The following is an 18,353-nucleotide window of genomic DNA, read 5'->3' on the forward strand; positions in this document are numbered from 1 at the left end:
ATTTCGAGTCATGTTTTGCTAAATATGTGTTAAAACAAGGGAGAAAAAATAGTATTAAAAAAACTCTGTAACTACAAACTGCCTAGCTAGTTTGTTGGCTATTTACTGAACTACTAAGCTCCCTCCAAAATCAGATCCCACCAAGACCACCCATGATCATCCGATTTTTGCCCCACCCAAGCGTAGATGGAAGACTAGGGTGACAACAGCTTAAGAGGCCCTGTAAATGCACCATAAATCTGCACTGGCTAAAACATAACAATACTCTGTCTGGGTTTCTCACGCTCTCATTTACAAGCTAAATCAGAAGCTCCTGCACTGTTTATGGAAAAGCACAGACTCTTCCAGTGTCCCAAGAGGGACTCTGACTTTGTTACTGCTTCCATTACGATAACTGCTGTTGGTAACAACTGGTGCATGTCGCTGAGGTGCTGTCTGAACACTACACACTGCAGTAATCCCCCCCAATCCTCTTCTGTCCTACCTCCGAGCAGAATGAACGTGGCTTGTCACAAGGGGGGTCACATGACCCCTCCACTCCAGGCAGGCTTGTGGGAGGGCAGCCACCTATAGCACAAAATGCAGGCATAAAATAAGCAATCAGGAATAAGCTCCAAGTTCTGAAGCTGAAACCAGCATGTAGCAGATTAAATAACAGGATTTTGCTAGTGGTTCAAATATGATCTTTTGATGATGTATCTTAGAGGTCACTAATAGGCGGACTGGGGTCCAAGTCTGGACCCAGATTATATTATTTTATTATATTTTTTGGTTGATTTTCTAAGTGAAACTAATCCTCTACAGGGAATAAACTTGAACTGTGCATGCCACTGTGATTATCATCTACTGTGGGCAGCAGGACAGCACTGGCTTTAACTTGATTAAATGTGTGCGTCCTTTCATGACAGACGTGTGTTCACGTTTAAGACGGTTATACACTCACTGTTGGGACTGTCACTCAAAGAATGGAACGCACTGCAACGTACTGTTTACTTCTCTCAAAATATAATGGGATCACCTTTTTAATTACTCCCTGGAAAAGTCCTTTCACAACTTTATTGAAGATGAAAGAGCCAAACCAAACACATTTCAAAGGCATGTCGCAACCCGTGCCTGAGCTGTTATCAAGTCATAGTCAGTTATGCTTTAGTTTTACTCTGGAGCCAATAGGCAAATGTTGCTAACCAACACTAGAAGTCAATAGTCACCCAAATCTTTTCTTGAAATACAGCCCCAAATTGTCTCTCGCTTCGCTCAGTCCGCATCCATGTCATCGTTACGGTTGCACAGACTTGTTGATGAGGTTGAGGACACTGTTTATACATGAGTTATAACTTAAGTGCTGTACGAAATCCTAACTTGATTTCAGGGATTTCTTATTTTATAAATAACTATTTATTGACTTGAATTTTCAAACTGAATGCTTCTAAATGAAACCAGCTGATATCATGAACGTAATCTACCATCTACATGTCTGGTGATCTGTTAAGCTTAAAAGTTTTTATAGCTCAGAGTAAGTCATACTGTGCTCTAAACGCCATCGATTTGTCTGCTCAACCTCGATAAAGACTGGGATGCGGTTTGAGTCAGCTGAAAGACGTTTTGTCGATAAATTTACAGAAAAGATTTTGGGTGACTATTGACTTCTAGTCATAGTAATGCTAGCCTTGCAGCTCCAAAACCAAAAACAAAATACAATTAGGGCTCAAAAAAGTTGAACGATCGAAAAAGTTGAACACCTACAGTCTTACAGTCTTTATTTTCACTGCTTTATATTTTACATTTATAATTGTCTAGGAAAAAAATCCAAGCGGTAGCCTTTTAATTAACACATGCATTCAAGTCCAGAATTTTGACCGGTCCTGTATGTGAATATGAGGCATTTTGAGCCGTTTCCATCATTGACCTGGATTCCACAGATGCGGTGCGGTGCTGTACCTGTGACGTTTGTTCCGTCTGAGCGCTCACACCAGACCAGACGAGTAGTGCTCACCCATTTATACTCAAAGCACTCGCCGTCTGCAGAGACAAGAAACCAAGGACACATAAGTGGTGCATCACAGTAAATGGGCTTTGAGTGATCACACTGCCTTAAACCACATGCCCCTAATATTTTGTGCATGTGGCTACAAAATCTATAATGACAGTAATATTTAATCAATAAGCTCTCGGAAAGATGCGTCTTAGAGCTGCCACTGTTAGGACGCGAATCTTGGATCCGTTTTCTGTCTTTAGAGACTTCAGGGTCAAGCACACTGATCTTGGATCAGAACGGTCTGATGTGCATCATAAATTTGGGTCTAGAGGGCTAGTGTGCACTACCATTGCTTAAAGGGTGTTACGATTGGCCCCTCCCAGTCCGGTCCATGTGCATGTGTTTTGGTTTAGCCCATGTGTTGTGTTTTGGTTTAGCCCATGTGTTGTGTTTTGGTTTTGTCGTCCAGCCCCCTTGTTTAGTGACTCTGCCCCTGATTGTCTCCACCTGTGTTTCCACCTGTCCCTCGTTTACCCTCATGTATTTAAGCCCTGTGTTTTCCCTTGTCTGGTTACTGGTCTTTGTCTGAACTGTCTAAACTGTTTGAATCTTTGATATTTGTCATTAGATGTTTGGCTGATGTTTGTTGTTTTTGTTTGGATTGTTGTTTGACCTGTTTGGTGTATTTCCCGTCATGTCTGTACCCAAATCTATCCATGTTGGCTACATGAACCTGGACTGTCTTGACCCTGGTTTTGGATTTGCCCACAATAAACGTCACTTATCTCCGCATATGCATCGCAACCTCGCTCCCCGTTACAAAGGGGCTGTCAACTCGAATGTATCTTTTACTCAATTAAAATCAATTACTCAATCAGAAAAATCTGTGATCAAAATTTTCCGTATTGATGAATTGGCAGTGATTATTTGGCTGTTTGCACTATGGTAATATGATATACATGTTATTAAATCTTACTGCATCTAATGCAGGCAGTGTTTTATGTATGAAGTGAGTCTCTAACCAGGACAGGGGCGGGACTGCCACTCCTGTTCCGGACACTGGGCGATGTTTTCAGGCTCCTGTGCAACAACAGCACGGGAGCGGACCTGCACTGCGCTGAAGTCCAGCCGTTGACCCTTCACACACACGCTCTGGCATGGGCTCCAGTCTGACCATTCCATCAGATAGCAGTCACCTGGAGTGCAGGGATGGACAATAATGACCACAGAGCAGCATCAGCTTTACACTTATCAGTGGTCAGTTTCTGGGTGATGGACCCCATATGTGTTTCTAATAAAGTGGCCACCCATTGTTTTTTTTCAGTGGTAAACTGTCATTTATGTTATTGGCCACTTTATTAGAAACTCCTAACTTGTGCTTCTACTAAATGGTTATGTACAACTGAAAAGCCTACTTGCTCTATGGTTAAGCTTAATCTGGGTCGGGAAATCCCTCCCAAAACATATCTATAAATGCACATAGACCGCTGCTTATTACATTATCCTGTGCTGTGTGGGATGAATTAGTCATACCTGGACATGGTAAAGTACAGGCCTCTTCCAGAATAATGTTTTTATCTCCGTCCACAGCAGCTTCCAGTCCAGCACACAGCTCCTCCTCCACCAGACTGCCTGGAACATCTCTGGAGCCGTCCGACACGAAACAGGACAGATTCCTAAAGCGCCGGCCTTCACCACACACCACGTCCTACAACACACAAACAGACTTGCTTGTATATCCTGACAGGACCGGGAGCTCCTACCATTGTAAAATTAGTCCTGTTTTTCAATGGTTTTACTACAGAGTCAGGAAAGAGAGAGAGAGAGAGCTAAAGCTGAGAGAAGAACCGAGAGATGAAAAGTGATGAACTGAGGAAGATGAAGAGAGCGAGATAAAAAAAAAGAAGTAAAAGAAAAAAGGGTGATGTAGAATTGTTTGTACCTCTACTCTGCACTCGGACCATTGGCTGTAGTTCCAGCGGTAGCAGGGCCGGACTGGACAGGGCTTCCACTGTTCCATCTGAGCCGGACATGGCCGGCCATCACCCCGAGATGCCTGCACTACTGACCGCCTGCGAGACATCCTCCCTACAGCAGCACACAGCACTGTTAATCTCAACAGCAAATTTGTCCTGTTTACATTTGCATTTGTGGCATTTGGCTGATGCTCCTATCCAGAGTCACACCCATGGACTCTTATTGGTATGATCTCCCCACATATTGCATACATACACCTACATACACTACAGTTTCCCATCCCTGCTTCTGGAATACCCCTGTCTTGCATATTTTAATGTTTTCTTGCTCTAACATTCCCAAGTCGGCTGAGGAAGCACTTGTTAATGAGTTGAAGAGTTGCATCAGGAGACTTAGAACAGGAAAAACACCAAAAAGATTGCATTGCAGTGGTACTCCAGGATGTAGGTTGACAACTTGATGCAATATTGCAAAATGTGAATCACCGTTAGCTTAGCACATACATGCTACTAGAATCCCATAGGTAAAGCAGATTTTAGCATTACTGTTTTGAGACATAAGAACATTGCTTGGCGTCCTGAAGTGAAGACTATAATAATCAGAGTTACTTCCGTCACAAGACATGGAAGGATTGTGCAAAAAGTGAACAGGGGTGACAGTGAACATGGAAATGAGGCTCATGACATTTAAATTGGAGGTTCCATTTACTAATGCCTGATTAACTCAGAACAAACAATGTGGTGATTATAACCAATCACAGTCAGGGGGAGGTTTCAGAACAAATGATGTGGTGATCAGGACCAATCACAGTGAAGGGGAGATCTCAGAACAAATTAGAACCCATCACATTCGGCAGGAGGTCTCAGAACAAATTAGAACTAATCACAGTCAGCGGGAGGTCTCAAAACAAATTAGAACTAATCACAGTCAGCGGGAGGTCTCAAAACAAATTAGAACCAATCAGAGTTGCGGGAGGTCTCAGAACAAATTAGAACCAATCACAGTCAGCGGGAGGTCTCAAAACAAATTAGAACCAATCAGAGTTGCGGGAGGTCTCAGAACAAATTAGAACCAATCACACTCAGCAGGAGGTCTCAGAACAAATTAAAACCAATCACAGTCAGGGGGAGGTCTCAGAACAAATTAGAACCAATCACAGTCAGGGGGAGGTCTCAGAACAAATTAGAACCAATCACACACAGCAGGAGGTCTCAGAACGAATTAGAACCAATCACACACAGCAGGAGGTCTCAGAACAAATTAAAACCAATCACAGTTGGGGAAGGTCTCAGAACAAATTAGAACTAATCGCAGTTGGGGGAGGTCTCAAAACAAATTAGAACCAATCACACTCAGAGGGAGGTCTCATATGAAATTAGAACCAAACACACTCAGCGGGAGGTCTCAGAACAAATTAGAACCAATCACACTCAGCAGGAGGTCTCAGAGCAAATTAGAACCAATCACACTCAGCGGGAAGTCTCAGAGCAAATTAGAACCAAATCACAGTCAGGGGGAGGTCTCAGAACAAATTAGAACCAATCACACTCAGAGGGAGGTCTCATATCAAATTAGAACCAATCAAAGTCAGGGGGGGGTCTCAGAACAAATTAGAACCAATCACAGTCAGGGGGAGGTCTCAGAACAAATTAGAACCAATCACACTCAGAGGGAGGTCTCATATCAAATTAGAACCAATCAAAGTGAAGGGGGAGGTCTCAGAACAAATTAGAACCAATCACAGTCAGGGGGAGGTCTCAGATCAAATTAGAACCAATCACACTCAGCGGGAGGTCTCAGAACAAATTAGAACCAATCACACTCAGCAGGAGGTCTCAGAACAAATTAGAACCAATCACACTCAGAGGGAGGTCTCATATCAAATTAGAACCAATCAAAGTCAGCGGGAGGTCTCAGAACAAATTAGAACCAATCACAGTCAGGGGGAGGTCTCATATCAAATTAGAACCAATCACACTCAGCGGGAGGTCTCAGAACAAATTAGAACCAATCACACTCAGAGGGAGGTCTCATATCAAATTAGAACCAATCAAAGTCAGCGGGAGGTCTCAGAACAAATTAGAACCAAATCACAGTCAGGGGGAGGTCTCAGAACAAATTAGAACCAATCACACTCAGAGGGAGGTCTCATATCAAATTAGAACCAATCAAAGTCAGCGGGAGGTCTCAGAACAAATTAGAACCAATCATAGTCAGGGGGAGGTCTCATATCAAATTAGAACCAATCACACTCAGCGGGAGGTCTCAGAACAAATTAGAACCAATCACACTCAGCGGGAGGTCTCAGAACAAATTAGAACCAAATCACAGTCAGGGGGAGGTCTCAGAACAAATTAGAACCAATCACACTCAGCGGGAGGTCTCAGAACAAATTAGAACCAAATCACAGTCAGGGGGAGGTCTCATATCAAATTAGAACCAATCACACTCAGCGGGAGGTCTCATATCAAATTAGAACCAATCAAAGTCAGCGGGAGGTCTCAGAACAAATTAGAACCAAATCACAGTCAGGGGGAGGTCTCAGAACAAATTAGAACCAATCAAAGTCAGCGGGAGGTCTCAGAACAAATTAGAACCAAATCACAGTCAGGGGGAGGTCTCAGAACAAACAATGCAGTGAACAGGAGTTCTGTTTAGTAAGCAGAGCACACCTCAGCGAACAAACAGACCGCTGAGTCATTTTGGAGGACAATACAAAAGGACAACACTTCAGGTCACTAGACACTTCTGCAAAGATGTTTTGGGACAATACAGCACTATATAATCTAACGTGAATGGAGCATCTGTGTGCATGTAACGGGTCATGTTCTGAGATTTTGGTAAAATGCTGCCCCCAAAGCTTGCTCAGCCATCTGGTTGAGCATGAGCGGTGGTTTCTGTTTAATATGCTTAGCTGACAGAAACAGAAAATGTTGCTTGTGTTGGTGGTGATTTCCTTTCAGCGTTCTGGCTTTGGTTTAAATCCTGTAGGAGTTGCTTATTGTGTTGGCTGAGCCAGTTGAAAGAATAGTTAATCCTGAAAGAGCTACATCAAGACTAAGATCTTGGGAGAGCTTAAAGGGAAATTTGTTGTGACAAAGTCACGGTGAAAGAAAACAGGAGTTGTGATGCCTACAACTCTAATATAGCCATTTGATTTACAGGTCTTCTGGGTTTTTTATACACTTACCGAGTATTTTATACAGAACACCTCCTCGTTTCTACGCTCACTGTCCACTTTATCAGCTCCACTTACTGTATAGCTGCACTCTGTAGTTCTGCAGTTACAGACTGTAGTCCATCTGTTTCTCTGATACTCTGTTACCCTGTTCTTCAGTGGTCAGGGCCCCATGGACCCTCACATAGCCGGTACTATTGCAGTGCTGAGAATGATCCACCACCCAAATAGTACCTGCTCTGTGAGGGTCCACGGGGGTCCTGACCTGTAAGTGGAGCTGATAAGGTGGACAATGAGTGTGGAAACAAGGGTACTTTCCTAAAGTGTCAGGTATATGTTGTGTTTTCAAAGCTGGTTCACTGGTCAACCAGCATGACTATGCGACACCATTGCAGTGGTCTAGCAGCACCTTAGCAACCATCTAATGTAACCACCAAGCAACACTCTAACAACAAGCTGGAATACCATGGCTACCTGGAACTTTCTGGAATTTACTGTACTATTAACTATATAAACAGGATTAGATAAACCAGTTGTTAAAAACAATCAACAAGGTTCTCCAGCTGCTTTACCTTTTGAAGCAGGCTGGCTTTAATAAGGCAATTTAAAGTTCGTTCACAAACTTTCCCTTTTTAGTTATATATGCTTATGTAATGTTATATAATGGAATTATGCAGAGCTGGAAATACGTAGAACAGTTCAGGGTAGCTTGGAGATTACAATAAATCTCTCACAGCTAAGCGAGAGCAGTTCTCTATTTTTGTATCTTCTCCCATCAGGTTTTGTGTGTGCGTGTGAGAGACGGGGAATTGGGATGTTGAAAAGCCGCTGGTGTACCGAGAAAGGGAGATGAGACAGCGTTTCTTGCAGGTAAATAAGTAACAGCGCTGCAGATAATTAAAGGAACCACGCAAACAAGAAAAATGGTCTGTGTTTACTGCGTATGAACACGTTATCCTTTCTCAGAGCAATGTGCTTCCTTTTCATCACATTATACACACATGTAGTATCAGCAGCATTTCAATTACAGACTCCACACCCTGTATTACTCTGGAAAAATGTACTCAGGCAGTGATCTACAGTTACATTTACATTACACTCACTGAGGGCCAACTACCACTACTGAGGACTCATCCTGGGCTGTCAACACCACAGCCCTGGCAAAGAAGGCACGACAGCGACTCTTCTTTCTGAGAACACTCAGGAAAGCAAATCTCAGCCGAGATCTGCTCGTCATCTTCTACCGTTGCAGTACTGAAAGCATTCTCACTGCATTTCACCTTGGCACACCAGCTGCACCAATGCAGAGAGACACATCCTGCAGCTGGTCATCAACAGTGCCTGGAGAGTCATAGGAGTCCAGCTACCATCTCCTCAGAAGCTCTTCAATGCCCAATGCCTCCGCAGAGCCACCACCATCTGCAGTGACTCAACACACCCCTGCAACCAGCTCTTTACTGCATTGCCTTCCGGATGTCAAGGTGCGCGAGCTCCCGTACAGCCAGACCAAGGAACAGGTTCTTTCCCAGAGCAATAATCCTCCTTAACCAGACTTCAGGATCTTCACAATAAATTCCACTGCAGCTCCAATGCCAGCTCTGAGCACTTCCTCACTAACTGCATTTCAACACTGCACAGTATTCACTTTATACTATGTAAAGTATAGTAGGTATAACATGCATAGTGCAGCACAGAACCATATATTGCACAATATGGTATGGTATAATATACTTTTGCACATTGTTCACTTTACATAGAATTAGATGGAATGTGAAGCTGCTACACTGCCTGACCAAGAGCATCTGTTACTAACTATTGCTGTATGGTCAATTTATACTGCAGCATTTCAGCCATGAACACGGTCACTTTTGTACTGCAATATTCCAGCCGTGGTCCTCCACCCCCCACTTCAGAACTTGCACATACTCATGCCACAGGCGCGTCCACATTCACCTAAGGCTGTATTGCATATTTGTTCTTCTGTAAATATGCTGTCAATCTCTGTTTTTTGTTATTTGATTCTCACTGAATCTCATACTTGTAAAATGATGATAAAGGTATTCGTATTATGGTACTGAAACCACCCTTCACTTATTAATTTTCAGTCAAAATGGCTACTAGTTCAAGTTCTTCATTTTTAGGACATACACATATTTCCAAAAGTATTCGCTCGTCTGGCTTCACACACATATGAACTTGAGTGACATCACATTCTTAATCCATAGGGTTTAATATGATGTCGCCCCACCCTTTGCAGCTATAACAGCTTCAACTCTTCTGGTAAGGCTTTCCACAAGGGTTAGGAGTGTGTTTATGGGAATTTCTGACCGTTCTTCCATTTGTGAGGTCAGACACTGGTGTTGGACGAGAAGGCCTGGCTCACAGTCTCCACTCTAATTTTTCCCAAACGTCAGCCCAGTCAAGTTCTTCCACACCAAACTGGCTCATCCACGTCTTTATGGACCTGCTTTGCACTGGTGTGCAGTCATGTTGGAACAGGAAGGGGCCGTCCCCAAAATGTTCACACAAAGTTGGGAGCATGAAATTGTCCAAAATCTCTTGGTGCTGAAGCTTTAAGAGTTCCTTTCACTGGAACTAAGGGGCCGAGCCCAACTCCTGAAAAACAGCCCCACACCATAATTCCCCCTCCACCAAACTTCGCTGTTCTTGAGCTGATCTGAAGGCCACATGAAGTTTGGAGGTCTGTAGTGATTGACTCTGCAGAAAGTCGGTGACCTCTGCGCACTATGCCCCTCAGCATCCGCTGAACCTGCTCTGTCATTTTATGTGGCCGACCACTTTGTGGCTGAGTTGCTGTCGTTCCCAATCGCTTCCACTTTGTTATAATCCCACTGACAGTTGACTGTGGAATATTTAGTAGTGAGGAAATTTCACGACTGGACTTGCTGCACAGGTGGCGTCCGATCACGGTACCACGCTGGAATTCACTGAGCTCCTGAGAGCGACCCATTCTTTCACTAATGTCTGTAGAAGCAGTCTGCAGGCCAAGGGGCTCGGCTTTATACACCTGTGGCCGTGGAAGTGACTGGAACACCTGAATTCAAAGAGTAGGGAACAGTTGGGGTTTAGGTGCCTTGCTCAAGGGCACCTCAGTCACGTACATGATTGCCCCCCATCTGTTTGAGATTACTTGGATCATGAGAAGCAGAAAGGGCATCTTCTAAGACTAAACTTTGGAGGTGGAAGCTGTATAAAATATATTTAGGTGTTGAGATTTCTGTGCAATTTTATGTTAAACACATTTTCTGTTTTGTTTCTGATGTTGAAAAAAAAGACTTTTGCACAGTACAGTAGATTTTACAATAACTAACTGTGGTCTATTTGTTTTCATGCAATAACTCAGCCACTCTCTATCCTGTTCATCTTTGGTCAGTTTCTGACCACAGGACCACCACTGACCACATATTACTTGGGTAGTGGATCATTCTCAGCACAGCAGTGATCTGAAAATTAAGCTACTGATGCCTACAAAGCAGTGGAAGGCTATAAAAAGATTTCACTTGCTTCCAGCTCACAATTTCCACTGTCTGGAATGCCATTAAGAAATACAATTAGGAAAAGTATGGAAATCAGGGCAAGACCTGAGAGAGCAAGAAAATTCAGATACAACTGCTCGTATTCCATCCAGAGAGACAAAGCAAAACCCAGCAATGGATCTGTAGGACGTTTATCTCACACAGTTGTGGTGGTGCAAACATTCCACTTTGCAGGGTTGCATGGGCAAACAAGATCAGGATGGAACAGTCATCAGAAGAACACCTTGTATCTGGCCCACACTGCAGGATAATCAGGCTGATTTTCAGGCTGATTTGCTCCTCCTGACACTCACAAAATGTCATCCGATATAAAGGTGATGAATTGCAATGACCTTCACAGATTATCCTGTGGTGCGGGGTGTCTATAATCCAATCTTTACTCTGCCTACCTACTTCCAGTGCAGTCAGGGCCACGCTGATTGTAAACTGTAAATACAGAACCTGTTTAATATTTATTATTCATGATCAGAGTGGCCTCAAATGCACTAGGAGTGGGTTGGTGGAGTAAAAATTGGATTATAGACACCCCACACCACAGGATAATCTGGATAATTTCTCAGTATGCTGTAGGGTGGACATCGATTTCCTCGTGCCAAACATGGTGTTAACGTCACGCCTGAAAGAGTCAACCAATGAGAGCCGAACTGAACTTGTGAGTATAGTCTTTGTATGTATTCACCTTAAGCTCGCCTTGCAGTGTGTATAAGCACTTCTTTTCAACCATGGTGTCATCCACAATTTTTTTTCTTCCACTTAGCCTTTTCTGTGTAGAGAGCACACAACACCACCATAGCAACAGCCTTGCTGTTATCTACCATGTTTGTTTATATCTAAAGGCATGTTAGTTTGCAAGAAATTCCTGCAAGGTTTTGTGAATTGAAACCTTTGGTCTGGACTGCATAACCTGAAGTTGTGTGGTGTTTGATTCAGGGCACATAAGGTAGAGTGGGGACTTTGATGATGAACAACAATCAAGAACAGAAGAATCTATGAAAATATAATTACATGTGGGGTCACTCATGTTTTCAACATCGCTTAGGAAAAGGTATGTCTGGAGGAAAAAAGGAGCAGTATTTATCAGTATTTGATGAAAGGAACACGTTGCCAACTGCGGTCATGTGGGTGCATCTATTATGTTTTGGGGTTTTGCGGCAGGAATTACCGCACCATTAGATGGAAGAATAGATTCCACTACATATCAGCAAATTCTGGAAGCTAATGGGAGTCCAAAAACTAAAGCTCATAAGAGGCCAGCTTCAGCACAATGATCGAAAATACACCTCAAAATCCACCAACTTGAAAACCCTGACTTGAACATCACTGAAAATCTGTCAGTAGGTCTTAAATATGCTGTGCACACAAGATGGACCGAAAATACTGCAGATTTAGAAGTGTTATGCAAAGATGAGTGGGTGAAAATTGTATAATTTGGCAGGGGTGCCAAACCTTTTGCATACAACTGTAGGACCCTGGGAACATGGGGGATTGAGTGCATAGTGATACCACCTTTGGATGCCAAACAGGTCTTGACTGACACACTATATTTTGGGTAAGGGGCAAACTGTGCACGCTAGTTTTTTTCACCAATCTACTACTTTACAAAGCAAAAGGTATTTCAAACATTAATAGCTGTGATCCTGCAGGAGGATTTGCATCTTATAGTGCTAATACATCCAAGTTGCAGATGTGTTGCCTCCAGAGACACAATGCAGAGCCTCCACACACTAGCGTATCTCCAGAAACACACTTCCCAGGCGAGGCGGAGTTAGATAAGGTACGTCCTACCAGCATTTGCACTCTGCACAATAGATTCTCTTACTGTTTCTTTCTATGTCTGCCTGGCTCTCTCCCTCTCTCTATCTCTCTCCTTTCTCTCCCTTCATCTTCTCTGCTGCCTTCCAACTCCCCAGCAGCCTGTCAGTCTCCCTCTCTGCCTGGGCACATTTGTATTCATTATGCTTGCTTTTCCTCGGTCAGGGAGAGAGCGATACACAGGATTAACGCACCCACTTAAAAAGCGCGCACTCATCCTCTGCTCTTTCCGTCTTCCTGACGGCTCTGAGCCTTTGTTTTGCGCCGCTCAGCCATATCACCGCACAGACGGGACAAACAGCTTCACCTCCTTCCCTCGTATATGCAAGAGGGACAGAATTGTTAATGCCAACGAGTCTGCAAGCCATATCTTCACCAAAAACATTCCTTTTGCCTTGTGAAGATGGTGCCTAGAATGCTGTAGCTTTCACTCTATGTGACAAATTAAAACTTGTGAAGTCTATTCACAGTGCTGACTATATCTAATAAGTGACATAAGCAACTTCCTCCAGCTCATACCTGGGGACCCCAAGCCGCTCCCATGCCAATTTGGAGATATAATCCCTCCACCAGGTCCTAGGACAACCCCGGGGTCTTATCCGAATAGGCCGTGCCTGGTGCACCCCCACCAGGAGGCGTCAAGAGGGCATCCGGATCAGATGCCAGAACCACCTCAGCTGGCTCCTCTCAATGCAGAGAAGTAGCAGCTCTACTCTGATCTCCTCCTGGACGACCGAGTTCCTCACCTCATCAAGTAGGGTGTAGCCCGCCACCCTGCAAAGAAAACTCATTTCCACTGCTTGCATTCGCGATCTCATTCTTTCAGTCATTACCCACAACTCATGACCATAGGTGAGGGTCGGGATGTAGACCGACCGGTAAACAGAGAGCTTCGCCTTATGGCTCAGCTCCCTCTTCACCACTACAGTCCAGTACAGTGACCGCATTACTGCTGCCACTTCTTCCAGCCTGCGGTCAAACTCACAATCCCTCTTCCCATCACTCGTGAACAAGACCTTGAAATACTTAAACTCCTCCATCTGGGTCAAGTCCGTTCCTCTTACCTGGAGTGGGCATGCCATCCTTTTCCAGGCTTGGACCATGGACTCAGACTTGTAGGTGCTAATCCGCATGCCAACCGCTTCACACTCAGCTGCAAACCACTCCAGTGAGCGCTGGAGGCATCCATGTGATCCAGCCAAAAGAACAACATCATCTACAAAAAGCAGAAATGCCACCCTCCGGCCTCCATACATAATGCCCTCCTGACCTTGGCTACGTCTTGAATATCACAAACAGAGTGGAGACAAGGCACAACCCTGGCGGGGTCCAACAATAACACTGAAAGAGTCTGACTTAATGCTGAGTATACGGACACAGCTCTGCAGGATTACAGAGATTGAATGGCCTGGAGTAGTAACCCCGGCACCCCATACCCCAGGAGGACCTCCCACAAGATATCTTGGGGAACACATGTAGACTGGGTTGGCAAACTCCCATGTCCCTCAACAATCTGTGAGAGGGTGAAAAGCTGGTCCATTGTTCCATGGCCAGGATGGAATCTGCATTGTTCCTCTTCAACTATCAGTCAAAGTCTCCTTTCCAACACTTTGGACATTCCCAGGGAGGCTGAGCAATGTGATACCCCAGTAGTTCGCACACACCCTCTGGTCCCACAATATCCAGAGCCTTAAGCAACTCTGGATGAATCTCATCCACCCCCGGTGCCTTGCCACTGAGGAGCTTACCAACTACCTCAGTGACCTCCACCAGGGAAATGGAGCTAGACACTCCATAAGCCTCTGGCCCTGACTTCCATGGGGGAGGATCTACTGGAGGTGGGAGTTGAAATCATTCCGAACAGGGGCCTCCGACAGTCATTCCCGGCACACCCTCACTATTTGATTGGGCCAACTGGGTCTGACCATCAGTCTTCCCTGCCATCTGAACCAACTCACCACCAGATGGTGATCAGTTGACAGCTCAGCACTTCTCTTCACCCAAGTGTCCAGAACATATGGTCCCAAGTCAGAGGAAATGACAACAAAGTAAATCATTGACCTTTGACCCAAGGAGCTCTGGTACCATGTACACTGTATACACATCCTTGTGTTTGAACTTGGTGCTCCTTATGGACAATCCATGCCTGGCACAGAAGTCCAATAACAATTCACCATTCAGGTTTAGATCATGCCTCTCCAGGTCTCTCTGTCATAGCCAACATGAGCACTGAAGTCTCCCAGTAAGACTACGGAGTCTGTAGGCTTTCCAGAACCCCATCCACTGTCTCCAAGAAGGCTGAATAATCCGACCTGTTGTTTGGTGCATAAGCACAGAGTTTTACTCTCTGTCAGAGTTTTACTCACTGTGATTTTAATTCACATGGAGGCAACCCTCTCATTCACCGGGACAAACTCCAACTGCACAGCCTCATGAGTATCCCCACACCTATCCAGCACCTCTCACCCTGTGCAACCCCTGAGTAGGAGAGGGACCAGCCCCTATCCAGGAGTTTGGTTCCAGAGCTGACATTGTGGGTGGAGGTGAGCCCAACTATATCTAGTTGGTACCTCTCAACCTCCCGCACAAGCTCCGGCTCCATGCTGCTGCTTTTTTTCTCCAACTTATCTCTGGTGATTGCAGTTAAATAGATCATTTTTGTTTCATCAAACCAATGAATTTGACAAATGCCTCTGGCTTAACTAGATGTAGTTTTGCGTATTTTAGACACTGAATTTTGTGGTGAGATCACAGCTAAGGTTACCTTCTGGTGAACCTTCCATGTACACAATGTGTGTCCTATAACACGCCAGGGTGGGCCGATCATACTAGCCTAATCTTGCTTAAGGTCTTTGGCAGTAATTTGGGGGCTTTGTTGTTCATTATGGCCAGTCTAGCAGTTCTATCAGAGAGTTCTCTGTGTCTTCCACATTTTGTTGCTCTTTGTCTTCCATTTCAGAATGATATTGAAAACTGCAGGCAGGAAGTGTTGCCTATGTTTTACAGTCTTTCTCTTTCTTTGTATGTGTTTTTAATATCTTCAATTTTAGATTAAGTGGCTTAGAATAGAGTAAGTGTAACACTGTGAGAAGTTTTAAAGCCTCACTGATTTATTACGCACTGTAATTGCCTAAATCTGAATGATAAAAGCTTAAAGAGTCAAACAAGTTCTGAGACGTAGGTGGATTTAGGCATGCAATTTGTATTGAGCTGGCATAGTGACAGCAGATAATGATGGATTTGATATGGCAGGGAGAAAAAAAATCTGGGGTATTAGTGTGTTTGATTAGTTTGAGCATGATTGCCTACTTTTACATGCCTATGTAAAATGAAATGCTCAACTTAAAATGAGCTCACTTTAAAGTTTAGTATTTTTAAAAGAAGAAATCTGTAACGGTGGGGAGCGATGAGGTGGACGCACGTGCTGAGATAAGCGACTTTTATTATGGGCAAATCCAGGGTCATGGTCAAAACGGTCCAGGTTCATATAGCTGACATGAAGAGCAGGAGGGACAGACACGACGAAAAGGAACACAGAACTCCAAACAGCATAAACATAAAACAACCAGCACAATCAAAGTACAAAGACCAACACAGACCAGGGCAAACACAGAGCTTAAATACATGAGGGCTAACAAGGGATCACAAGACACAGGTGGGAACAATCAGGGGCGGAGTAACCAAACAAGGGGCAGGACTGGGATCAAAACAAAAAGCACGTGGACTAGACCAAAACACAACACGAGCACATGGGGAGTGGGAGGAGCCAAGTGTGACAAAATCTTGGATCTGTATCGGTCAGTTTTGGAATCAGAACAGAAAAAGTGGTATCATGCAATCGCTCCCTGTTAGCTACATTAACCTGCAAAACTAAAGAAGCAAATTTCAGGCATCTAACAGGTCTCGGATGACTGACTCTCATTTGGTGTAAATCTATATGTTATCTATTGCTGGAAACAAAGTTATTTATCCTCACCTTCCAGGCCGCAGGTCTGGGAGCACTCTGTCCATGCTGACCACTCCGAGAGCTGGCAGTTCACTGGGCATTCCACAGTACAGGAAGCATTCATCTGCCACTTTCTCTCCAAGCCCAGCTACAAACACACACATAACTTTGCATCAACATGGGCCAGTTGAATGTCTTACTTTCAAAAGTGCAGCGTTAGAGTCAGTTTCCCTCGTTCCCTGAGGAGCCTCAGCTTCAGCCACAGATCTCCAGCCAACATTTCAGAAAACTCGTCATACCGCTGGCTGGAGAAACTGGGTTATGGGGCTAAAACGCAGCCAAAGCTGCAAATGTTCCTCCATCACCCACGGGGTCCAATTAAAGTGACTTTTCCGCCTTCGACTGATCTTCCACCAGCCCTGTCACACAGACCACATTAACCCACCAATTTAACAGGCCTCAAAATAGCCTCTTTTTTTAAAGACTGCCTCATCATGACGCCATATCAACAAAAGTGAAGGTGATGGCAATTCACCAGCTATGGGCAGACAGCTGAAAGTGGGCATGTTCTACGGTGCAATTTATACCTGTAATAGTTTCATTGTGGCTTCTTACTTACTTTGGGCTACACTGAAGCCACACGTAGAGCTAAGTGACATTAATTAAGAAATGAACATCAATAATCATAATATTATTAATCATTTTACAAAAAAAAATAATAATAATTATTATTATTACTACAACCACCCTTCCTTTAATTTCCAGTTGAACTGGCAATTAAGTAAAAGTTTTTCATTTTTTAAGCAGAATGACTCGGCGTCTAAACACTAAATATAATATTAGTGTCCACTTTTTATGTTTATTAGAGATTTCATTCTTTTGAGGAGACTCACTTCCAGTTTCTCAAAGAAATGTGCAGGGATATTTTTCCACACCTCCAAAGTTCAGTCTTACCCTACATTTACATCGGCAGCGATGCGACGTGACAAAGCAGCCAAGGGTCATTCATTTATAATGAGAGCTGAAGATTGGAGGCAGTGACAATGCTGGCCATGCAAAGTTGCCGACGTGACAAAGTTATGCAGAGTTTACCTTCATACAAATGGAATGCCAAGGAATGTGGCAATTACCAGAGGTGGACAGTATCTGAGTAACTGAGTAAATGTAATTAGTTTCTGTACTTTAGTATTTTTGGTGTATCTGTACTGAAGTTTCTCCGTTCTGGGCGACTTTTTCCTTTCACTCCACTACATTTCAGAGTCTAATATCCGACTTTTTCCTCCTACATTTTGAGAAATCTGTCGTTCCTTTTGGTTTCTGTGCATATAAAAACGTAACATGTCAAAACGAAAGAAGCGCAAAGCCAGAGCACCAATCAGGGCCCAGCGGTCACTTTGTTTAGAGCTGGTTTTGACCTGTTGGTCATACCGACCCAGTGCAGCACGCGGTTCAACGTCAGCGCAGCAGCGTAAAACTTTGGGAGAGTCTGTTCAACATAAATGATGAACTAACCTAACTTTGTGTAAATAGAGCTCAATATAGAAATATGTCCACATATGCAGTCGAGACTGACGCGGCTTTTTTCTGAATTTCTACAAACACCAGTTCATTTTATAGTAAATGAGTTTGGGCTGGTTTATGTTTATGAACAGACGCCTACAGATCAGCATAGTAAAGGAGCTCATCTGTGATCCTGAGTTTAAAGCCAGTTTTTATTCAACTTAAACTTGGAACTAAGTTGTAAATAAATCTGAAACTGAAACTTTGCTTGTGTGTAAAAAGTGATTTCAGAGCCACTCGGTTCTCCCTGATGGAAACTGTTTACCTTCAGTGTTTTGTGCTTCTGATCATTTTAATAGACGTCAGCGTCACTAATTAATGACGTTCTATTAAAAGACTGGTTTACCA

General features: G+C 43.9%; 1 protein-coding gene across 3 annotated transcripts in view; it reads right to left on the reverse strand.

Annotated features, from left to right (window-relative positions):
* The window catches only part of LOC108433870 (thrombospondin type-1 domain-containing protein 7A), a 238,224-nt gene that overhangs the window by 11,817 nt on the left and 208,054 nt on the right, over positions 1-18,353 (reverse strand). For all 3 annotated transcript variants that reach the window (XM_037534172.1, XM_017708707.2, XM_037534171.1), the window contains 6 exons: positions 16,476-16,593; positions 3,918-4,063; positions 3,509-3,683; positions 2,998-3,171; positions 1,939-2,019; positions 485-567 (listed from right to left, as the gene is read on the reverse strand). In XM_037534172.1, coding sequence (XP_037390069.1) covers positions 485-567; positions 1,939-2,019; positions 2,998-3,171; positions 3,509-3,683; positions 3,918-4,063; positions 16,476-16,593 — 777 coding nt within the window. The remainder of the gene's footprint in view (positions 1-484; positions 568-1,938; positions 2,020-2,997; positions 3,172-3,508; positions 3,684-3,917; positions 4,064-16,475; positions 16,594-18,353) is intronic.

The sequence above is a fragment of the Pygocentrus nattereri genome, chromosome 24 (assembly GCF_015220715.1).
Source record: "Pygocentrus nattereri isolate fPygNat1 chromosome 24, fPygNat1.pri, whole genome shotgun sequence".
In the NCBI taxonomy this organism is placed as follows: Eukaryota; Metazoa; Chordata; class Actinopteri; order Characiformes; family Serrasalmidae; genus Pygocentrus; species Pygocentrus nattereri.